Source organism: Candida oxycetoniae, assembly GCF_023343755.2.
Source record: "Candida oxycetoniae strain CBS 10844 chromosome Unknown scaffold21, whole genome shotgun sequence".
Classification (NCBI taxonomy): domain Eukaryota; kingdom Fungi; phylum Ascomycota; class Pichiomycetes; order Serinales; family Debaryomycetaceae; genus Lodderomyces; species Lodderomyces oxycetoniae.
The window spans coordinates 53,414-77,391 of record NW_026055450.1 but is presented as its reverse complement, the minus strand read 5'-3'; the positions used below and the strand labels follow the sequence as shown (position 1 = coordinate 77,391).

At 37.9% G+C, this 23,978-nt stretch overlaps 9 protein-coding genes across 9 annotated transcripts; 4 read left to right on the top strand and 5 right to left on the bottom strand. All coding sequences in view use genetic code 12, as the record gives it.

Moving 5' to 3' along the window:
• Positions 1 to 409: 409 nt before the first annotated feature.
• CRM1 (exportin) lies at positions 410 to 3,649 on the bottom strand (the record flags this gene model as incomplete). Its single annotated transcript, XM_049324412.1, has 1 exon — positions 410 to 3,649. One exon carries the CDS (start codon positions 3,647 to 3,649, stop codon positions 410 to 412), a length of 3,240 nt encoding a protein of 1,079 aa, XP_049179821.1.
• Positions 3,650 to 5,097: 1,448 nt separating this feature from the next.
• Positions 5,098 to 6,111, bottom strand: MDH1 (malate dehydrogenase; the record flags this gene model as incomplete). Its single annotated transcript, XM_049324411.1, has 1 exon — positions 5,098 to 6,111. One exon carries the CDS (start codon positions 6,109 to 6,111, stop codon positions 5,098 to 5,100), a length of 1,014 nt encoding a protein of 337 aa, XP_049179820.1.
• A 1,844-nt stretch (positions 6,112 to 7,955) lies between these two features.
• On the top strand, positions 7,956 to 10,913 carry NTH1 (alpha,alpha-trehalase NTH1; the record flags this gene model as incomplete). Its single annotated transcript, XM_049324410.1, has 1 exon — positions 7,956 to 10,913. One exon carries the CDS (start codon positions 7,956 to 7,958, stop codon positions 10,911 to 10,913), a length of 2,958 nt encoding a protein of 985 aa, XP_049179819.1.
• An 840-nt stretch (positions 10,914 to 11,753) lies between these two features.
• Positions 11,754 to 13,931, top strand: HST1 (histone deacetylase; the record flags this gene model as incomplete). The annotated part of the gene is made up of 1 exon (XM_049324409.1): positions 11,754 to 13,931. The coding sequence occupies one exon, from the start codon at positions 11,754 to 11,756 to the stop codon at positions 13,929 to 13,931; it is 2,178 nt and encodes a 725-aa protein (XP_049179818.1).
• Positions 13,932 to 14,522: 591 nt separating this feature from the next.
• On the top strand, positions 14,523 to 15,530 carry KGF56_003108 (uncharacterized protein; the record flags this gene model as incomplete). Its single annotated transcript, XM_049324408.1, has 1 exon — positions 14,523 to 15,530. The coding sequence occupies one exon, from the start codon at positions 14,523 to 14,525 to the stop codon at positions 15,528 to 15,530; it is 1,008 nt and encodes a 335-aa protein (XP_049179817.1).
• A 688-nt stretch (positions 15,531 to 16,218) lies between these two features.
• RTG1 (Rtg1p) lies at positions 16,219 to 17,097 on the top strand (the record flags this gene model as incomplete). The annotated part of the gene is made up of 1 exon (XM_049324407.1): positions 16,219 to 17,097. The coding sequence occupies one exon, from the start codon at positions 16,219 to 16,221 to the stop codon at positions 17,095 to 17,097; it is 879 nt and encodes a 292-aa protein (XP_049179816.1).
• Positions 17,098 to 17,227: 130 nt separating this feature from the next.
• Positions 17,228 to 18,239, bottom strand: FAD1 (FMN adenylyltransferase; the record flags this gene model as incomplete). The annotated part of the gene is made up of 2 exons (XM_049324406.1): positions 17,228 to 17,909; positions 18,001 to 18,239. The coding sequence occupies 2 exons, from the start codon at positions 18,237 to 18,239 to the stop codon at positions 17,228 to 17,230; spliced, it is 921 nt and encodes a 306-aa protein (XP_049179815.1).
• Positions 18,240 to 18,565: 326 nt separating this feature from the next.
• On the bottom strand, positions 18,566 to 19,675 carry CPR6 (peptidylprolyl isomerase; the record flags this gene model as incomplete). The annotated part of the gene is made up of 1 exon (XM_049324405.1): positions 18,566 to 19,675. The coding sequence occupies one exon, from the start codon at positions 19,673 to 19,675 to the stop codon at positions 18,566 to 18,568; it is 1,110 nt and encodes a 369-aa protein (XP_049179814.1).
• Positions 19,676 to 20,043: 368 nt separating this feature from the next.
• Positions 20,044 to 23,853, bottom strand: KGF56_003104 (uncharacterized protein; the record flags this gene model as incomplete). The annotated part of the gene is made up of 1 exon (XM_049324404.1): positions 20,044 to 23,853. One exon carries the CDS (start codon positions 23,851 to 23,853, stop codon positions 20,044 to 20,046), a length of 3,810 nt encoding a protein of 1,269 aa, XP_049179813.1.
• Positions 23,854 to 23,978: the final 125 nt, after the last annotated feature.

Here is a 23,978-nt window from a genome sequence, read left to right as displayed (position 1 = left end):
GACAAGAACCATGTACGTTTGGAACTGATCTTCTGGCGATAGAGAAAGAAAAAAAAAAAGGAAAAAGAAAAGAAAAGAAGAGAGAAGAGAAGAATAGAAAGGAGAAAGTTTTGCTTTATATATTTTTTTCCCACAATAGTCTTGTTAAAGTAAGTACACGTGACTATAGGTCACGTGTCTCATATTGCGATGTAAATAAACTGACGCCAGGCCCCTCTCTCTTTCTCATTTCTTCTTTTTGTTAAACTTTATTACTCTTTCAAATATAGCAAAATAGACAATAGTTCTATAAACTGATACTTCCCTTGTCACCGGCAATATATGCCATACCATACCTGCCATACGTTCTACCTTTCACAACACTTCATCTCATCTCATCTCATCTCATCTCCACTCACCTTACCTTACCTCAATCATCATCCATTTCTGATGGTCTGATTAACCCGCCAACTTGTAAATCTTGTTCTCTTCGTTTCTTATCGCTCTCGAGTTTTTCCATTTCTTTGTCTTCGGCAAACAAATAGTCGGTTGGATCACCTCCAAATTGTTTTAATTGGACAAGGAAATCTCTCAATGTTGCTTTGAATTTGGTTAGATCATTATACACAGAAGTTAGTACCTTAAGGAAACTGACTAATTGTTCCGGCTGCAAATTGTCAAATGCAGATGATAACAACTGTGAAAGGTACTGTTTGAGGAAATCGGAGTTGGATGTGCCTTGAGGTGCTTGGTCGGGAGTGTAGAGTGGATATTTTATAACCTCATCTTGAACTAGATGGATCAACTGGGCCAATAGCCGTGCTTGGAATCCAAACCCAGCCTTGTGGTCCGGCTGAGTAAAGACGTAAAAAGTATCCGATAAAATTTGGAAATAAAAATTATCGTAAAAAGCTTTGGTAAATGGCGTATCGCCCAATTGCTCAACGTTTTCAATCAAGTCCAAAGTCAAAGATAATCCATTGTCCTCGACATCGCGATTGTTGTGCTTAAACGCCCATAGCGCAGCATTGATCAATGATTGGAAAGCATCTCCTGACAATTGTAGTAATCCTTGGAACGACCTCAGGTTGATCTCTTTCAAAAGCTTGTAAAATTCAACTCTATGCTCTGGATACTCAACAAAGTCATTTTTGATCATGTCCAAGGTGCATTCAAATACATTTTGCAATATCAAAACAACCCCATCTGGTATCAAATGGCCAACTTTCGCGGTTAGTGCAGTCAAACATCTTAATACCTCAGCATCCCTCGCGTCTGGAACGTTGGAACTATAATCTTCCAATACAGCACTAAATAACGGAGTAGTTAAATCTCGAACTATTTCTTCTAAATTATCAGCTTGGTTGATGTATGTTTCAATCATTTTTAATATCTCCTTTTTGATAGTACGCAAACCTCTCACTTTCGGCGTTTTTGTAGCAATGATGCCATCTTGCGCTACAGCATCGGATATCATCGATGAGACAGCTTTGTATAAAGACAACATATCCACGTACAATCTGCCCAACTGTGAATAGAATGCAGGACCTAAAGCTTCACAAACAGCAACATTGGTCTTGATTATATTGGCAATAATCTTGACTGTTTCTGTATTTGTTAATAATGTTGGATCTTGGCCGGCTTGTTGGGTGATTGCCGTCCACGCCATATTGGGCAAAGCCATCAAATCGCCAAGTAATTTCTCCCTAGCTGTTTTATCGTTTTGAGCGCTAACAATTATACCACATGCCTCATAGAACGTATGCACCTGTTGAGGTTGTAAATCTTCTGTTATAGATTGTATTTCTCTTATTATTTCATTAATAAATGGTTCCCTTTCATTTTGTTGTATCACTACAAAATGTCTTTTACACTTGTTTGTGATTTTGATAAATGTATCACAAGCCATATCTTGCACACCTTCATGAGTTTCATGCATAAACTCAAAAAGCTTGTTTACGACAGTTTTTAAAAACTTCCAATGAGCTTTCAAGAATCTTGGGTACTGGCCAACAATGTACATGATGTTAGAAGCAACAACAGCCTTGTTGTCCTTACCTCTTTTCATTTCGGTTAAGGATAATAAATCTTTGATTACATTGACCAAAAATCTCTTTTCCATATCCTCATTCATAGCACCTGAAATAGATCCAATAGCCCAACATAAGGTATTGATGTTTTGCCAGGACCATTCACTCTCATCTATTTGTCGAGCCAATTTTTCAATCATGATTTGTTCAGTGTCAATGACATTCAAGTGTGTCAAATACACCAAGACTTCTCTCATTGATTTATACAACTGGATAGTGTCACTCTCTTTAACAAACTCACGTACAATCTCACCTTCATCATTTTCAACGATTAAAACCTCTTCTGGTCTCGCCATATTCTCAATGATTACCAATCTAAGCTTGGACAAGATTACTGCATATTGATGTTGCCTCAATGGGAATTTAGCCAAAAGCGCTGGATCAGGAGCACCTCCCGAAGAGCCAGGTCTCAAACTGTTTCCATAGGTCAATTGCATCATTGGACTCAACTCGTTGCTTGGTAACTCTCTTGTCTCTATAAACAATTGGTAAACGAAAACTTGCCAAAAATCTAGACAAGTCTTGAACAATTCTCTTTCTTCAATTCTCGACAATTCTAACAAATAAAACAATGCATTTTGTAACAAGTCTTTGGCATTTTCATGTCTTTCCAAGATGCCCAAGTGCTTACTCAAATATGAACACAAGAACATAGCTAAATCTTGCAAAAAGGACTGGTCTGCCGAAGACGCGGTTTTATAGCTTTCTTTCAAGTTTGACGAAACAGGTACAATTGAATAAATTTGCTCCAAGGCATTTTTGAAATATAACAAGGTCTTTTCGTTTTCAGCGGGTAACGAGTTTGTCTCGGTTAAGCACTTTAACGCGATAGCTCTGGTATCCATTGGGGTAAGAAATTTAGTTGACAATATCTCCAACAAGTTTGTTTGGTATATATAATTTACGGGAATCCACTGAATGTACTTTAATAGAGCATTCAAAGTTGCAATGATCAAAGAAGACTTTGTAGTTTTATCCAACACTTCGTAACACAACTTGAAAATTTTTTCAAATTCATTTTTCATGCTAGTTCTCAACTGTTGAGCTTTTGCTTGAGTTAGTTGGTCCTGGCTATAGTCGAATACTTCCTCGCCCAATAATTTCAAGATGATCATATTATTTTCACAAACGTTGAAAGAAGATCTAGAACTTGCGACGATTTCCGGTACAAACTCTGACCAATTGTGAGGCCACTCCTGTTTCAAAATTGACACCAAGGTCAAATCGATTTTGTTTATCAAGGCTCTTTGAGTTTCAAATTCGGATTCATTGTTGCACAATGATATGATCATGTTGACGACGAAATTCCTTATTCCGACCCTTTCGTCTTCTGGGATTGTTTTCCATCTAAACTGGATTAGTTTGTTTAAGCAGGATAGTGATATATATTTGGATTGAGAATTAGTTGAATTTGAGAGGATATTATCGACAAATTTCCACGAGTCGGGATGCTCTTGAAACTGATTTAAAATTGATTGTGCCTTTTTCTGATTTTCGCCAGATCCTTTAAAGAAGGCATCTACGCATTGATCAAACAAATTGACGTCCAAATCTGTTGAAAAATCCAAGATCGACTCCATTTCTTTTTTTAAAATCAACCTTCTCTCTTGTCTTTTTCTCTTTGCTCTTCTTTTCTATAAGCGATGATCTAAAAAAAAAAAACAAAACCAAAAAACCAAAAAAAGGGAAACAAAGGGGTAGTTTCACGACAACGTGGAGGTTTCTTACTTGAATAAGGGATATACAGCTTTATACCACTTGCTCTAATTCTGCTCTAAACCTTATTGGTATTAGCGTAATTGACCTTTAATCTAGAAATCCTTATAAGGATATTGTAGTAAGAGAAGGAAAAAAAAGTCCATATACCTTGAGATTTTGTATTGGTTTACAAATTGAACTTTTTAGTGCGAAACTGTTTGTAAGAGATTATGTAATAATAGTCAACCAACCAACAGCGAAGAGCGACACTATCGAGCGTATCGACACTATCGAGCGAAGCGAGATAGTGGAGCAAAACATAGTGGAGCAAAACATAGTAGAGCAAAACATAGTAGAGCAAAACATAGTAGCAACACTATCGACACTATTGAGCAGTGCGACACTATTGAGCAGTACGACACTATCGACACTATCTCATACTGCTCGATAGTGGAGCAAAACATAGTAGCGACACTACCCAGAGATTAAGAGCTTTATAGAGATTAACAGAAATTGACTCGTGACACTATTCAATGTTTACTCTTTACTATCTCGTTCCTCGATAGTAGAAAGTGCCGAGATTAATAGAGATTAGAGATTTATAGAGATTTAATAGCAAAAGTATTGGTGGCAGCTAGTGTTGCACCTCAGCTCTAGGTCTGATTTATCTTACAAATTAGTGTTTTTGGAAATTGAGTTTGCTCTCCTCGATAGTGGAGAGCCATTGACTGACACTTTTGAGCAGAGCCAACTCTTTACTAATTACAAATTGACAATAAGCAGAAAAAATACATACTGTGACACTATCAACCAGAGCGAGATTGACACTATCAACCAGAGCGAGATTGACACTATCAACCAGAGCGAGATTGACACGAACTGTCACCGACACCATTGACTATCAGGGTGTGGACCATCTGAGTGTCTCCAAGTCTTTATTCTTTTACATTGGCTTTTAATTCTACTCATAATCTCCAAATCCCTGCTAATTATCTCAAAGACCCTACCAATTATCTCCAAAACCCTGCTAATCATCCCCAAGACCCTACCAATTACCTCTAATTCTCTGCTAATTAGTGTCTCACTGCTCGATAGTGTCGATAGTGTCGCTACTATGTTTTGCTCCACTATCTCGCTTCGCTCAATAGTGTCGATACGCTCAATAGTGTCGATACGCTCGATAGTGTCGCTCTGCTCAATAGTGTTTAAATTATCTTATCCTAAAAACTACATTATTCAGCTATAAAATATACAAACTCCCCCCTCTGTAAAGGTTTCATCTCATTTCGTTTCCTTTCATTTTCTTTCATTTCATCTCATCGACTCCACTCTATTTAGAGCCAAATGCAACTCCCTTCTCAATGTTCTTTGCCAATTGCTCAACAGCAACTTCCAATAGTTTCTTTTCATCAGCATTGATCTCGTTCAAAATATCATACTTGACTTCTTCAATACCATTCTTACCTAATAAAACAGGTAAAGAAAAGAAATCCAAGTCCTTAACCAATTTTCTTGCTTCAGAAGCACCCTTAATCTTTGGGTCCAAGTTTAAATAGGAACATTCAACAATTCCACCTTCTCCACTAACAGCTTTCAAAATAGACTCGGCTAATTTATAACCAGCATAGGCCATTGATAAAGTTGCTGATCCAGCACCATTCTTTGCTTGAACAACTTCATCACCTCCAAATTGAACTCTGTGAATCAAAGCCTTCTTTTGCTCTTCATTCAACTCATTGTAGTACTTACTGGTCTTACCAATGGAATACAATGGCACAATGGTTTCACCAGAATGGCCACCAACAACATTAACATTGAAATCAGATGGTTTGGTATCCTGAGGAAACAATTGCGAAATAAAAGTGTTTGCTCTAACAATGTCCAAAGTAGTAACACCAAATAATCTTGAAGGATCATAAACGCCCTTTTTCTTCAATGTTTCAGCAAAAATTGGAACAGTTGAATTGACTGGATTAGAAATAACCAAAACAAAAGCTTTTGGACTGTTTTCGGCAATACCTTCAGCTAATCCTTGGCAGATAGAAGCATTGATATTGAACAAATCGTCTCTTGTCATACCTGGTTTTCTTGGGACACCAGCTGGAATTATTACAATATCTGAACCTTTTAAAGCCTCAGCTAAAGCGGTCTTATCCTCCTTTGACGAGGGTAAATACGATTGAGTCTTGGAAGCCGAGTTAATGTGGCCCAAATCGGCACCTACACCTGGAACATTAACCACATCAAACAATGCCAATTCATCAACATTAGGGTTCAATTTGACCAACAAGGACAATGGTTGTCCAATACCACCCGCGGCACCTAAAACTGCTACTTTTACCATAATTTACCAAACTTTTTAAACTTTTTGTTTGTTAAAGCCCCAGAAGAAAAAAAAAATTACTGAAAAATAGGTTGAAAAAAAAAATGCTGGTATGGGGAGGGACAGGGATGGTATTTATATAGGGGTTTTTTTCACCATACAAAAACCACTATTGATTTATTAACATGTGGGAAATTTTCCCCATATTTTTCTTTATCCAATAAAATCAGAAAGGTTTATGCATATTTGTTATGTAAGCAACAATAGTAAGGCTTATGTAATTGGTTTATTAGTCAACTATTATAAACCAAAAAAAAAAAAAAACCCCTTGTTAATAGGAAATGGAATATGGGAATACTTTTGCTGTGTAATTGACCCGCGGTTTGCCGTAAAGCTACTAACGAAAATCGCAAATCGCAAATCGCAAATCGCAAATCCTAAAGCCGTATTGAGGTTTCTCCGGGATACATCAATTACTATGATTACAAAACTATTTTATTATAGCACTATCCACCATTGAGCGAAGCGAGATGGTGGAGCAACACTATCGACACTATCCACCATCGAGCGAAGCGAGATGGTGGAGCAACACTATCGACACTATCCACCATCGAGAGAAGCGAGATGGTGGAGCAACACTATCAACACTATCGACACTATCGAGAGAAGCGAGATGGTGGAGCAACACTATCAACACTATCGACACTATCGAGAGAAGCGAGATGGTGGAGCAACACTATCAACACTATCGACACTATCGAGAGAAGCGAGATGGTGGAGCAACACTATCAACACTATCGACACTATCGACACTATCTCGCTCTGCTCGATAGTGGAGCAACACTCCATAGCTTGTTACAACACTATCTCGCTATGCTCGACACTTAGTAGCTTGTTACAATACTATATCTTACTTCTCGACGCTCAGTAGCTTGTTACAACACTATCTCGCTCTGCTCGACACTCAGTAGCTTGTTACAATACTATCTCTTACTGCTCGATAGTGTCGATATGCATACAAATTCATGGCATGGAAAACTAAATTGGTCAAATTTTCGTAAATATTTATGACGAAATGAAAAAAAAAAAAAGACGAAAGAATATTTGCAGCAAAAGGAGTAAAACAATTTTAAAATTCGGCTCGGTATTGAAATACAAACACAAACACATATTTACATATAACGCTCATTTCAGAGGGCCAGAGGGCCAGAGGGCCTCTTGAGGCCCGATAATGTAGTTCCTTAGTAAGGATTCAATCAAACCCGTTTCAAAGAAACAGCATTTCTTTATAAAGCGGAAACGTAGTCAGAGATAAGTAACCAGTAAAGGGCATTGATAGCTTTCTTATTTTGTTAAAGTCTCTCTAGTCTTGCCATAATCTTGCTATTATAGTCTTGCTGTTATAACCTTGTTGTTATAGTCTCTCTCGTCTTGTTATATTCTCTCTCGTCTTACCATTACAGTCTTTTCCATTGCATTCTAAAATTAGGTCAATAAATTTTCCAACATGACCAATTTCTATGTGCAGCATTTAAAACGTCTTTTTTTTTTAGCAATAATGCACACATAAAATCTTTCTATTTAAATTGACATATTATTACTTTATCTTTGTTTGACATTAATTTTCAATGCTTGTTCAATCCTTTCATTATAGAGGAAACCTTTTGTTAGATTCGAAATATCTGTCATAACTAATCAACCTATTCAGTCATCTACAAACTCGTTAGGTTTGCAAAAGACTAGATTCCTATATTATCCACAATTTGGTTTTGTATCATCGTTTAAGCTTCCCGTTACTTAGTTGTTTTTAATCGCCTTTTTTCCGCACTAAAAGTGAAAAGTTTTGGTTAACCGCTGTTGACGTAATGGAGCCTTTACCAACGGACCAAGACCAACAAAAGACGAAAGCGGCAAGACCCTCGTCGTCGTTGGAGGAATCCCCTTCAGAATCACCAACATCTACACCAGTGAGCTACTTTCCTGAACCAAGCCCATTACCTGCAAATACCTTAGACGCAACAAATGCGGAAATTAATTCAAATTCAAATTCAAATTCAAATTCAAATTTAAGTTTCTCCGCTCAGGGACACCGAAGACAATCTTCGGTAAACTCTAGTGATGATGACCCATATGCTTTGGCAGAGAAATATTATGGTGACTACAAGAAAAAGATTTTGAACAAAAACTCGCCTTTGGCAAGGGTTCGTACTTTTAGTACTTTTGAATCAAAAATGTCCAGAATTGACTTTATGAAACAACTAAATGAGGAACATCCAATCGTAAGCTCGATAAATGAAGCTCCCGAACCTCACAGTGATCTCTCTTCCAGATCTCCATCACCTCCCAAGTCAACACAAGCACAAGCACAAGCACAAGAACCAGCAACGGCAACGGCAACAGCAACAGCAACAGCACCGGCATCTAAAATACCCCCGTTCAGACAAGGCGTTGGTCAAGTCAACTTCAACTTTCACGTTGGCAAGGACGACGATCATTCGCATTCGGATGGAGATGACGAGTCTGGAGAACCAGAAAAATTAAACAGGCCAAATTATATACCGCTTGTAAGAGAAGTTTCTCCCGATGCTGAATATTCTTCATCGGATTTAGACGATACGACGCCACTACAAAAAACTAATGATGATAGTTTTCAAAACAGAGTTACCAAAACGAAGTTGAAAAAGAGACCATCAATAGTGCCCATTTACGAGCACGCTGATGCATCGGCAGATTCCATGCCCATGAAAACGAAGGATCAGATGCTTTATAGAAGAGCTTCCATGGATGATACTATTATACGCCCAAAAAAATACTATATCAGCGACGTCCAAGACACTTTAAGAGAATTGTTGGCCAATGAAGACACTGACAACAACTGTCAAATAACAATCGAAGATACAGGACCAAAAGTGTTGAGATTAGGTACCGCTAATTCCAACGGATACAAACAAGCATCAGTCAGAGGTACATATATGTTGAGTAATCTTTTGCAAGAATTGACTATTGCAAGTAGATTTGGAAGGCATCAAATTGTTTTGGATGAAGCCAGAATAAACGAGAACCCAGTTGCTAGAATGAAGAGACTTATTACCACTTCATTTTGGAAAAACTTAACCAGACGTGTTACCTCGGAGAATATTGTTGATATGGCAAGAGACACTAAGATTAAGGAATATTGGTTTGATGAGAATGGCGTAAAACACGAGAGTCAGGAAAGCCACAGAATATATATACCATACAACAGAAAGGACCAGTATGACTATTTCAGCAGGATCAAAAACTTGAGAGACGATATTAAACTAGATGTTCAATACTTACCGAAGATCATTGATGCCGATTATATCGAGTCGATCAATAATAAACCAGGAATACTAGCACTTTCATCTAGGAGTAACCCTGATGATCCAGAGAACCCAATAAGTTGGCCATACGTTGTTCCAGGAGGAAGGTTCAATGAATTATATGGTTGGGATTCATATATGGAGACACTTGGTTTGTTAACTGACGTTAAGCCAAACCAAAATTTGGATCACTTGGAGTTGGCAAGAGGAATGTGTGAAAATTTCATATACGAAATAGAGTATTATGGGAAAATATTGAATGCCAATAGATCCTATTATTTAGGTAGATCTCAACCACCGTTTTTGACAGATATGGCATTAAGAACGTTCAATAAGACAATTGAAGTTGATCCTGGGTCCATGAATGATGCAATTGATTTTTTGAGAAGAGCGACGTTATCAGCTATAAAGGAGTACGAAACAGTTTGGTGCGCTCCGCCTAGATTGGATTCGAAAACAGGATTGTCGTGTTATCACCCATCAGGTAAAGGTGTTCCGCCAGAAACAGAGGCGTCTCATTTTGATGCCGTTTTGAAACCATATATTGACAAGTACAAATTAAGCCAAGCTGAATTTATTGCACAGTACAACGATGATGAAATTGTAGAGCCTGAATTGGATGAATACTTTATGCACGATAGAGCAGTTAGAGAGTCAGGACACGATACATCTTATCGATTAGAAGGTAAATGTGCATATTTGGCCACTGTTGATCTCAACTCGTTATTATACAAGTATGAGAATGACATTGCATTTTTATTGACTACTTTTTTTCAAGACAGATTAGAGGATAGTACTGGTAGACTACACTCATCAAATACCTGGATTGAGCGAGCCAAGAAGAGAAAACAAAATGTTGATAAATATTTATGGAATGAAAAAGATTGCATTTATTACGACTACAATGTGCATGAAGAGAAGCAAACAGATTACGAATCGGCTACGGCTTTTTGGCCGCTTTACTCCAAGCTAGCCTCAGATGAGCAAGCGGCTAAGTTGGTGGAAGTGTCTTTACCCAAATTTGAGGAGCATGGAGGATTAGTTGCTGGTACTTTGAAATCGAGAGGCGAAGTTGGCTTGACCAGACCATCTCGTCAATGGGATTATCCTTTTGGCTGGGCACCGCAACAAATATTGGCATGGATAGGATTAACCAATTATGGATATCATGGAATTGCAAGAAGATTAGCATATAGATGGTTATTCATGATGACAAAATCTTTTGTTGATTATAATGGGGTTGTTGTTGAAAAGTATAATGTTACTAAAGGAGCAGTGTCACATAGAGTTGACGCCGAGTATGGTAATCAAGGTTTGGACTTTAAGGGGGTTGCCACTGAAGGGTTTGGCTGGGTTAATGCCTCATACTTGCTTGGTTTGACATTTTTGGATCTTTACGCACATAGAGCATTGGGCACGGTGACACCACCAGATGTATTTTTGAAGAATCTACACCCTAACCAGAGAAAAGGTTATCAATAAGGCATGTAGGCAACTTTGTGGACATTGTCAAGTTTGTCACTTTGAGATTCTATTTCCATATATACCACAAGAACATCTACTTTAAAAGGGTTTACTCTTTAAACTTCTACTCTATATCGTATTGCACTCTACAACGTCTTACTCTACAACGTCTTACTCTACAATCTTTTACTCTACAACGTCTTACTCTTTGAACTTCTACTCTATACCGTCTTGCCCTTTTCATTCACTAAGGCAATCAAACTCGTCCGTGCTGCTTTACTAACCTCGCTTTGCTGTGCTAGTGTCAAACTCGTCAGTGCTGCTTTACTAACCTCGCTTTGCTGTGCTAGTGTCGAAAATCATATTCACTACGATTATAGAATATATACTATTACAATATTTAGAACTCAGCAAAGTCCCATCACGTGACTTTTCAATCAAGGTAATTTTATATTTAAAGTTTTGTGAGTCCTTTTTTATCAACAAGTGATAAAACCTTCAACTTTTGACCTATAACCTTCAATTTTCAACGTTGAACTTCTTTGTTATTCCTTACTTTAACAATATAATTGAAAATAAATAGCCGTCTAATTTCTTATACTCTTGTCAAAAATTGAGGGTGGATGTCGTAGTATAAATCTTTAGTATAACTTCGCGGCACGTTTCTAGCCCAGTTTTTTCTAAATCTCTTAGTTTACTCTCTTTGTTCAGTGTTTAACAAAGGCGAATGCTAAACTTTTTTTTTTTTTTTCCGAAAGCAAAAATAAAATAAACATGGTAAATAAGGTGAATAAATAATATTTAATAAATTAAGCCGTTTGAAAAAGAAAATCAAAAAGTTTTTACTTGGTACAGCAGATGGCTCGTGATTGTGACAAGGTAGAGACACATAGTGAGCATGGAAATAAAGGCTTTTTACTAGAAGGTCAAAAAAAGAGAGATATAGTTGACAATGAATCAAGTGGTGGGGAGAAATTAAAGAAAAAGGATGGTGGTTATGAAAAATCAAACTCGGAAAAAGAAGAGAAAGCGCGGCGCTACAACGAGATTGGTGATACTAAAAGCTCAAAAGACAAGAAAAATGGTAGTGTTCCAAGCTCCGAAGAAATAGGGAGTGTTGCTACTGTTAAGTTTGGCGAAACAAGCAGTTTCCCACTGGTTTTGGATTTTATTGATGACGGAAACATTGCAATGGAAAAAAGAGCGGCTAAATCTAGCAGTTCCAGCTGCAACTCAAGAGACAATGCTAGACTCAATGATGGAACAATTGAAATTAGTGCAGGTCATGACAGTAGCAACGTTTTGTCAAGTAAGTCAAGAGACGTCTCAGAAGAAGCAAAACTGAAAAGCAAATGTAGTAGTAGTAATATTAGTAATTCAATGATCTCCAAAAGGAAGGCTTCTGATGATGATGCTAAGCCAACTAATATCATTGAACAGAATAGTAGTAGTGGAAAAGTGGAAAGTCCCATCAGCTCAGAAGTGAATGGAGAACCCAATAAAAGATTCAAAGTAAACTACACAAGCGAATGTACCGAAACAAACGACACAAGGAGGGCTGGTACCGAAACAGAAAACGTTTGTTCGAATGAAGAAAGTGACGGGTTGAAGCAAAATGCTATACCTTCAAACACAACTGACTCTGGTGAAGAAGAAAATCCAACAATAAATGATGATAGTAACTCATCATCACTGCCGCCACCACCACCTGAGGAATTGATATCTCGAGGCAGCTCACCTGCACATGCATCTGAGTCAAACGACTTATCTGATCCACAAATTTGCTATAATTCTGACAGTGACGATGACATGCCACAGGACCAAATTAAGGAAACACGAGCTTTTTTAAAAAAACATGGGAGTGTGCGATTTCTTGAACAGTTTTTACCTCCAACAGCAACATCTCGAGATATAGTCCAGCTCATAGCCAAACTCGGGTTTTGCAGTCCTCAAATTTTGAGGGAAATTGATGATAATGCGAATGTTATGAATTATGTTAAAATTTTGCACCAAGCAATGTTGAAAGTATTGGCTATACGAGATAAATTACCCAATGTTACAACATTTGAGGATGCTTTGAGACTAATAGAAGAATGCAATAATGTACTCGTTGTTACTGGAGCTGGGATCTCGACAAGTTTAGGAATACCGGATTTCCGATCATCAAAAGGTTTTTACTCAATGGTGCAGCATTTGGGTTTAAGTGATCCTCAAGAAGTATTCGATTTGGATACTTTTCTTTCTGACCCTAGTCTATTCTATTCAATTGCTTACATGGTACTACCACCAGAAGAAACGTATAGTCCATTGCATTCTTTCATTCAATTATTGCAAAGTAAAGGAAAACTTTTGCGCAATTATACTCAGAATATTGATAATTTGGAGAGTTATGCCGGTATTTTGCCAGAGAATGTTGTACAGTGCCATGGATCATTTGCCACGGCAACTTGTGTCACATGTGGAGATCAGGTTGCAGGTGAAGAGATATTTGGTCGTATCAGAGATAAAGAAATTCCGTACTGTGCACGTTGTACGTTGAAAAAAAATAGTATATTGCAAAAGGATGACGACTATTACTTTGCCGAAAGTTATGGTGTTTACAAACCAGATATCACATTTTTTGGCGAGTCTTTACCCTCAAGATTTCACAATTTAATCAATGAGGATATAGCAAAGTGCGATTTGTTGATATGCATAGGAACGTCTTTAAAAGTTGCACCGGTTGCCGATATAATTGACAAGATACCTAAAGATGTTCCTCAAATACTAATAAACAAAGATCCCATAAATCATTGCCAGTTTGACGTTAGTCTTTTAGGTTACTGCGACGATGTTGCTAGTTTGATCTCACACAATTTGGGGAATGGCTGGAAATTACCCCATAAAGAATATGATAGAATTAGAGGAGGCGTAAATGGAGATAACTTACTGATAAGCTTGATAGATCCTGAATTGAGAGAATACTCTATTACCAATCGAGATCAAGAGCAGGTGCAGAAAGAAAAGGAAATAGCTATTGAGCATGACTCTGGATGAAAATGATAGAGATAGTGTTAAGAAAGACCACCACCACTTCGCCACCTCCCCCCTCCATTTCAGATTCTCCGAACATTGTGACACCTAATACCAAGGTTGTTGTTGTTGTCATTTTATTTTATTTTTCTTGTTTTACTTTTATATCTATATCTATATATATATATATTACATCGCGTTATTTGGTATATAGGATTTCTTCTCTTTTATTAAAAAAAAGAACAAGGAATTCTCATCTCAAAATTCAATTTTGCAAGCAAGAAGAATCTAATGAGTCTACTAAGAGACACTACGATATTGAGAAAACATGTTTCTTATAGCGGTTTCCTCAAACCTAGATGGTTTCATGGTACTTTGATAAAATCACAAGGTGTGTATAGTAGTATTAACAACGAATCTGTGGGTCGTGAGGAAACAACATCATCGCAGTCGACGACGACGACGACGACGCAGAGTTGGGGGAGGAGCGCAAAACTAACAAATGAGCAACTTACTTCTTTAGCCAACAGAGATGTTACAAATCACGGAAATAAAGAGGAGGTGCTGGTGCTTCAAAAAGAAAAAAAAGGAAGAAATCCATCTTTTTACAAAAAGATGGATTTTGAAGAGCTTGGCCAGTTCATTAAAGATTCCGCAACTATCGTGAAAGCCAGGGAGAAGGAAACAACACACGGGCTTAATGCCGACTTTCATGGGCTAAGTCAGTTTATCGAGGAAGCATATAGTAAGAAAGAAAACGAATACTATAAATACCCCGACGAATACAAAATAGACATGAACTCAATGATTACCAGTTATAAAGCTAACAAGTCGGCGAGTCTCAAAAGTAATGTATCTCCGACATTTCAAAGTCGGGTCACAATAGAATCGTTAGATCCGAGACTAAAAGCGAGATTATACAGCGAGTGTAAATCGGCGCTAACGCCCACCCTTGAACATATCGACAATCTAGCATCATCACAAGAAGTGTATAATTTTTATCTGAAGATATTGCAAGATGTGTTGGACAAGTTGGCAACAATCCAAAAAACACCGGGTTTAAACAGTGATTTTTACTTGAGACTGATATTGCACCAAAATCAAAGAAACCAGTGGTCTACATTACATGACGTATTAATAGAAAAGATTCGACAAGAAAGTGCCAACGACCCAGTGAAGCCATTATACAACATCATCACATTACCAATTATCACCAATCACGTTTTCAAACTCCTAGGAACGAAATTTTTCAAAGGTGAGTTGTTGATGACGATCTTCAATATGTTAAAGGAGGATTTCCATTTGCACACGTTATGCTGCAACCAACAAGCATTTAATGAGGTGTTGAAAACATGTTGGATATACTATGGCAACATTGATCTTTTTGAGTTTGAGAAAATATTTACAGAAATGACCTTTTTAGGCTACGGGGGAGACTACACTACGTATAATATACTAAAAATTGTTATCGAAGAGTATGATGCCTTACTGAATGGTAAGTCTGTGTTTAACGAGTCTGGCTCAAAAGTGTTGACAAAGGAGGACAATAAAAGAATGAAGTTTTTAGAAAAGGAGTTTCAAAGATTAAAAATTAATCTTGAAAATAGCTTCATGCGACACTAGCGAGCAATGCCACACTATTGAGCGAAGCGAGATAGTGGAGCAGCACTAAACAGCTTTAGTAACTATCGACACTAGCTCGCTCCGTTGCCTAGTGGAGCAGCACTAAATAGCTTGTTACAACACTATCGACACAATCTCGCTTTGCTCGTTTGTAGAGACGGGTTTGAGTGCTCGATGACACTATCTCGCTTTGCTCGCTAGTGGATCAGCACTAACGGGTTTGATTCCTTCGCCTAATTATACTTACTCCGGCTTACCCAGCTCCACCTCCCGTATTAGCCTATCAAAGAAGGAATGCTCCACTATCGAGCAGAGCGAGCTCGATAGTGTCGCGGTATCAAAGAAGACATGCTCCACTATCGAGCAGAGCGAGCTCGATAGTGTCGTATCAAAGAAGACATGCTCCGCTATCTCGCTCTGCTCGATAGTGTCGTATCAAAGAAGACATGCTCCACTATCTCGCTCTGCTCGATAGTGTCGCCGTACTAGTGTATCAAAGATAGTGTCGCTGTCACAGTATATAATAGAAATTGTAACCAAGTCAATTTTGATACTTGCGCACTACTTTTTTATCAAATCTTTGTATTTACTATGGGTAAAGTTTTAAACCAATCCCCCCGCCCCTCCCCTCTTCCCCCTAGAGAAAAGAAGATAACAATATTGAGAAGAACAAGAGTGACAACAAAATATGTCGCAGTTTGAGTCGTTTTTGGAGAATTATACTGGCGGGAATTATTTAGATGGGGCTCCTTTCAATGAAGAAACCGCGACAATTGCAAATACTAAACGGGAGAATTTTGATGAATTATTAAGTAATTCTGTTGACATTAAGAGACAGCTATCACAGTCATTCAGTGGCAGTATTGGCGGTGGCGGAGGAGGCGGAGGAGGAGGCGGAGGAGGAAGCATAGGCTGTGGTAGTGGTGGTGTTGGTGGTGGTAGTAGTAGCGGTGGTGGAATAACCAAACCGCACTCAAGGCGCAATTCGGGGTATATAAGGTCTCAAGAGGGAAGCGACGTAGAGGACAAGGACGACGATGATGCCGATGATAAGGAGCCAGGTCACGAAAGGAAACGAAGAGACAATATAAATGACAAAATCCAAGAACTTTTGACTTTGATACCTAGTGAATATTTTGCCACATCCAAGGGTGGTGGAGGAGAAACAGTAGGTGCCAACGAAAAGAGAGATCTAAGCCCTAGCGAGAAATCACCAAGTGAAGAAGATATAAACAACTCCGTTGGCAAAACTGGCACAAAGGATGGAAAACCAAACAAGGGTCAAATATTGACAAAGGCCGTAGAGTATTTGCAATCTCTACAAAACACAATCGATGAGTACAACCGGAAGGAAGTAGAACTCATTATGAAACTAGAGACTTTAAAGTTGAGGCAAAAAAATCGTGGTAAGATCCCGGAAGGAATTCCTATACGAATCGGATACACCAGTGCCGAACGAGCTTTGGGAGAAATTGGTGTAGGACCTTGCTCAGAAGAGTACTTCAAGAACATATTAGTGAAAAGCGCCAATTCTAGTAAGTCTGGAAGAAAAAACAGCAGTTTGTAATTACAATGTTAAAGTCTATAAACAGAAATGATCTCAAAAGGTTGGAAACAAAAGAAAAACAAAGCAGGAAAAAAAAAGGGATGTTCAAAGGGGGGGGGGGGGGGAAGAAACAAGAACAAGGGGGGAAGCGTTAATGTGTGGTTGTTGATTTTGAGGATGTATGAAACTCGCTTTGCTTCCATTCTTCTTTCTTAATCCTTCCTAGCCTTTCGAGAGTATCGGCATTGTCTCTCAATCTATAAGCTGGTAAATATTCCTCGCTCCTGGGGAGCTTTAACTTTGGATTTGGAATTGTATTCTCAACTCCACCAAGGCTCGTGTATCCTTTGTCATATAGTTTACAGTATTCAACATTGGTGCCAATGAGAAAGTCCCAAATCTCAACATATTTCCAATCAAGTATTGGGTGTATTCTTAGGAACTTTGGCCAGTTGTGATCAGTGTACTGCTCCTTTACCAAGTTCTCGCCGAATGGATCGGTGAATCTAATACCAATTATAACTGATTTGATATTTGTGTTGATATTAGATAAATAATGTTCAAAACCGTGTTTCATAGAATCTTTAATTATGATTGGATTTAAGTGGTAATATTCAGTAGACTCGTTAATGAACTCAGCTAATTCAGGGAACGGAGTTTCGGAATTGACATAGATTGAGTCTAGTTTATAGTCTGCTGGTATTTTATGTATATCATGAGATCCCATCTCATTTGTAGTAGATATATATTTCTTGTAAATTGTTGCCATGAGTAAAATCAACATGACTAAACAATCTTTGCCTCCATTGTATGAAATGGCTATCTCTTTCAACCTAAAAAAAAAAAGAAAAAAGATAAGGATTCGGTGTTAATATTATCAAAACTCTCTGTAATTTTCACAAATACTCTCATTTTTACACATACCCATGGTGACTAATAGACTCGTCTAACCTTTGCATACTGAGTTGTATCTTGGCCTTCACGGATTTTCGCAACTCCGGATCGTACTGGTATCCCTCGTGCCTTGACGGTACAAGGCCACTAGGTAAGGTATCGTTTTGAAATTGAACAATCAAGTTGTAGCATTCTTGACACCTCTTGAAAAACTGTTGTTGTTGTTGCTTTTGTCCTTCTTCTTCTTTCTGATATTGTTCAACGCTCATCCTAGTCCGAGTTTCTTGAAAGTATGAAAACCAAAAAGTTAATCTAGAAATTTCAATAAAAGGAATATTCCTTCACATATTTCCAACTTAAAGTATAATTTTGATTCGGTGAATTTCTTTTCTGGGGAACATTGAAAAATTCTCGCTTTCTTTTGGCACCGTTCAAATGCTACTAGTAAAAGGTTGACAAGTCAGCTAAAACAAGAGAATAATATGTGACAATTGCTTCTACCATGAGTAGATTCATTTTTTTTAAAAAAAAACTGTACATGTATATGTATATATTATCTATATCTATGAAATAAGTCCCTGTGGAATGGGGTATCTTAGCTGAAAAATTTTGCCATTGATTTCTTTTGCTTTTCTTTTCTTTCTTTTATACGCTGTTTGACATCTTGAAGTCCCTTTTTGATGGCTGGGTCATTAGGCTCTAAAGCCAAAGCCTCTTCAAAGTACTTTTGAGCCGACTCTTCATCCTTGGACAAGAGGTACGCCAGCCCCTTTCTATAGATAGCCTTCACTTTCGACTTTTCGTCAATACCATCGACATCCAAGGCCTCATTAGCTGCATTTATAGCTATTTTGGCCTTGTTTACCTTTAGTGCAACTAACGCCAAATTCAAATTACACGAAACCTTCAATTTATTCCTCTCTTGCAAATCGGCTTCGTTTAAATCATCAGGGAAATAATCATTCAAAAATCCACAAGCTTTACTGTATTTTTCTAATGATTTTTCCAATTTGCCCTCTTTCAAAAGCTTGGTTCCAATTTCTTTGACCTTACTCACGGCATCGAAAACCGATTTTGGGTTCTTCACATCTATATTGTCATTATCCATCAACACTTCCTCGTAAATATCCCCTGTTCCATCGTCACAACCTGAACCAAGGTTCAACTCATATTCATTTGGAAGCTGTCCACAATCAGTGATTTTCCATTCCTCTAAAGGTTTGTCACTTGAATCTGTCTCGGTTCTTTCCAATTGACGCACAATTGATTTCCCTTGAACAACTTCACCAAAAACAACATGTTTGCCATTCAAATGAGGGGTTGGAACTGTAGTTATGAAAAACTGAGAACCATTTGTATTTGGTCCGGAATTGGCCATGGACAAAAGAAATGGTTTATCATGCAATTTCTGAAAGTTCTCATCTTCAAACTTTTCTCCATATATCGATTCACCACCAATTCCAGAGCCATGGGTGAAGTCTCCACCTTGGCACATAAAATCTTTAATAACTCTATGAAAAATGGAACCTTTATATGTCAAGGGTTTACCTGACACCTCAGAGTTGCCCTTTTCACCAGTACATAATTGTCTAAAGTTCTCAGCTGTCTTGGGAACGACATCGTCGTACAATTTGAACACAACTCGTCCTTTGGGTTTGTCAGCACATGAAAGATCAAAGTAAACTAAGCTGTTGGTATTTGTCATGGCTATAGTAAAATAGTTACTAAGTGGTAAGGCAATTGATATCCGTCAATATGCTTGTGTATGTGTAGACAATATATATATATAGATAGATATCTTATTTTGCACCAAGTAGATTGCAAAATATTCGATGCTACCAAAGAAGATTCGAGAAAAGTTTAGAGAAACAGTTAATAAAAGCTGTATAGGGAAGCTCAGCACAAGAAGATGGAGCCGGGGAATGGTTAGCCTGTTGCAAAAGAAAACAATCAGAAGGGCAAATGGTTCTTTATCACAGATTGTACATTGTAAGTAATACTACAAACAAGGGGCATTAAAACAACTATGACGACAAGTAGATTTTTTTTTTTTTTTTTTGTATTTTCCATCATTCACATAACCCAATACTCATGTGGTAAATCGTCATTCGAATCATCACTGTCATTTACTTCCTCGTTTATACTTATTGCATCTTCTTCTACTTCTTCTTCATTCTCCTCTTCTTCGTCTTCGTCGTCTTCGCGTTCGGCCATTTCCTCGTCTTCATTCTCGTTCTCTTGTCCTCCATCATCACCATCATCCTCTGAATTGATCGCTTCTCTTCTCCGAGAGGTCGCATATACTAACTCGTCATCCAGATGAGGAGCATCATCAACAGTGTTCCCATTTACAATTTCAATCAAGTTGTCTGAATTTCGTTGCAATCTCAAAAACAGGTCACTAACACCTTGACTATATTCTTTATTGTTACCTTCGCGACTCCCGGTACACAAAAAGTTAATTTGGTGCAATGCACTCTTTAACTTCTCAAACACATCAACCTCTTGTGCAACGTCAGGTTTGTTCTCCTTCTTTATTCTGTAAACTGAGCGTCGCTTACTGTAGTTGGCCAATGCTTCGTAGATAACCTTGGAAAATCCAAATTTGTCCAAATACCGCGCTCTATCGTAAACTGACCAATGGTCTTTAACTGCATCGGTATCACTTTCCATCTCTGTCCTCTTGTCTTCTCTAAAGTTATTTTGTTGCTTAGAAAGAGCATCTCTCTGGCTTCTTCTAGACGTATCCACTGTTTGGTACACTTCGTAATCAGTATAATCATGCGCATCATAACAAAAGACTGAAGATTTCCAAGTCAAGTTAACAAGAACCCAAGCAATCGATAACTTGATCATGTTCAAGTTGTTTATCATATGCAATCTATCATCCGGTACCATTTCCTCAAGGGAATCGGGGATCTCAAATGCCAAAAACCTTAACCAAATATACAAAAGATCATCAGTGGGGAATAGATCCACGTGGATCTTGTCAATTACGGTATATGCATGGTCCTCCGTGAAGTTGATAGATCTCACTAATTTTACATAATCATCGTTTTTGAGCAAATTCAACAAGGTCTCATCATTGAAAAAACTGGCATTCTTATCATCAGAGTCAAGAAATATTCCAACATTCGTGATGTTTCGAATCAAGAATTCAGACCAGACTTCTGGAACTTCCGAATATGTTTCCATACTAGCATGCCAACATTCCTCAAAGTAATAATCTCTCAAGAATTCAGCAAACGATGGCGACCCCGCTGTAAAATTTCTTAGAATCTCAAAAGCTATAATTTTTTGTTGGATTCGTAGTTGCTTATTGTCTGGCCCCATTTTGTCCGGTGGATCATCACTCATCATTCCAAAACTAGCTTTCTGAAATACAAAGCTCATAGGAAAGTAGTTTAAAACTTCCTTTTTGTTCTCTGCTGCTTCGTTGAACATAAAGTTCTTTATCACTTGCATAACCTTGAGCTGAATTACGTTCCTTTTGTGAATTTCCTCCTCATTGAACTTGTTTCCATTGATGTTTTGACTGTACGATGAATTTTGATAAATAGCTGCCAAACTAGATAAAAAGCTTTCGTAACCAACAATCTTGTATCTAAAGGAGCTAAAGTCCAAAATGAAATTGGCCAATAAACCAACACAAAGTGCTTTGTTTTCTGTTAGGTTTTTTTGGAGATACTTAGCATCTATCGAACTGTTGTGATTCAATTTAAAAAAGAAATTGAATTTCAGGTCAAGGTTCTCATAGATCCGTATAATCTCCAATAAATCCGTGACAAATCCGCCAGTTGGAGAATGTGCAGAGTGATCTGGAAGCTGAAGTCCATTGTTGTCTGGTGCGCTGCTTTGCATTGGGTTCAGTAATTGAGAAGCTGAAATAGGGTTATCTATATCGAACCCTTCTGTCGCTCTTCCCCGAGTAATAAAGCTCTTAAATGCATTGCACTCAACAAAAAATGTCCTCAATGTTGCAACGGACCTGGAAACCGATCTGATAAAATAAAAGCAGTTGGTATAAATAGGCGAACTCTCAAGTGCGCATATAGCACCTAAATTCTTGCCGATCCACAGTAAATGCTCTCTTGTGAGTTTGGTTTGGGTGGAAGATCTGCCGCTGCCACCACTACCACCACCACCACCACTTGTCGTCCTTTTTGGGCGTACTAAGCGATAAATCAATTGCAACTGATTACAAAGGAAATGATAGTTGTCTAGAATTTCAAAGATTGCTTCTGGCAATTCTATCTTGTATGCTTGATAATATGCAACTATTTTATGTCTGTAATCCTCGCGTTCACTTGCAAAGACACTTAGTAGAAGAAGCAAGTCTGAAATCTCAGAATAGGGGCCACATTGAATCCAGGTGAAGTCTACCAAAACAGTTCCATGGTTTGACCGGCTTTTCAAGGTCTTCAATTGTTTGATCATTTGACTCGACTTGAAACACGAGTTCAAGCTATCAATCAATCTACAATAAGTGTTTGTATCGGCTATTTTGTCCAATATTCCTTGATGTTGAGCACATAAATCTGCAAGAATGCGAGTTGCAGATTTCAAATACAAAGGCGGAGGATGTATCTTTCTAGGACGCCAAGTTGTCGTCGTATCCTTGGCAGAATTCTTTTCGTGCTTTTTCTTGCCACTGTGCTTTCTGCGACCAACGCCATAGTCCAAAGTTGAGATTATACGAGGAAACATTCTTTCGTAATTGAGAAAAATTTGGTCCACCAGTAGCTTTTTCAGAGTGCCGAAGTTATCTAAAACAATTACCAACAAGTTGAGAACAGGCAATACCACTTCCTCGGAATTTATCTTGAAAAACAACAATAATGTAAAGTATATTCGTGGGTCAAAGAAAATTATTGATGATGATGATGATGATGATGATGATGATGATGATGACATGGATGAAAAATTGAATCTGTCTTCTTTTTTTCTTTCAGACATTATCAATGATATAGGGTACTCCTTTGACTTAAGGTATGTCATTATCTGTGCAGTGGAACTTACAATTTCCAAAAAAACTCTTGTGTTTATAAGGTCATCTACAATAGATGACTTCAAATCAACATTGGGAAGGGTGTTGATTCCAAATACTAGCTCCTCAAATGCACTGGACTCGTCTCCCGCTCCCACAGGGTAGTCTTCTTGGTCCACATGTGCCTCGACTATGATTCTGCTTTCAGTGGTGAGCCTATCAAACAAAGTTACCAAGCCAGTAAAGATAGCTTCCAAACTGATAGAGTTTTGTGAACTCAACACCAACGGCACTAACTTTAGCAGCTTCTGTAGTATTCCAAAGGGTTTGATTTGGAAGATATTTTCGTGATTACTATCGGTTACAACAAGTAACAATGTGATATATCGCCACAATAAAGTTGCATCGATATCATAATTTCGAAGATTGGATAATCCCAATATGATGTCTAGAGCATGCTCAACCAACACTTCATATTTGGTTATAAAAGTCTTTTTCTTCTGTCCTGGTGCAATGCTGTTGCATTGTGGTACAATATTTTCGATAAAGTGGTTGAGCAATTTTAATAGAGGAGCAAGTACACCTTCCATGTTCCAAATTGTTTGCATCACATCTTGCTTATTCAACACTTCCAGCTCAGTAACAAACGAGATAAACACTTTGATAATCACCGCTAGCTCTTCCAACGATTGTAACAAATCCTCCTGGATCCTATTGGTGCTGATTAAAGAACTCGTGCATTTATTGAATTGCGAAACAAGACATTCCGTAAATGCATATTCGCTGGCTAATTTGAACTTGAGGTCCTTATTACCTATTATAGCCTGTCGTATCCTCTTGAAATCATACTCGCTTTCCATATAGCCATTGGTGACCAGTTCTAGCTCTAGTGGCATCTCTAGTAATAATCTCTCTCTCTCTGTAATACTAACCCGGTAACTTTTCAACTTATTAAGGTTTCCTTTCCTGCTATAAATAAACTATTTTGATCTGTGGATTCTCGTTTAACGCACACTATGAA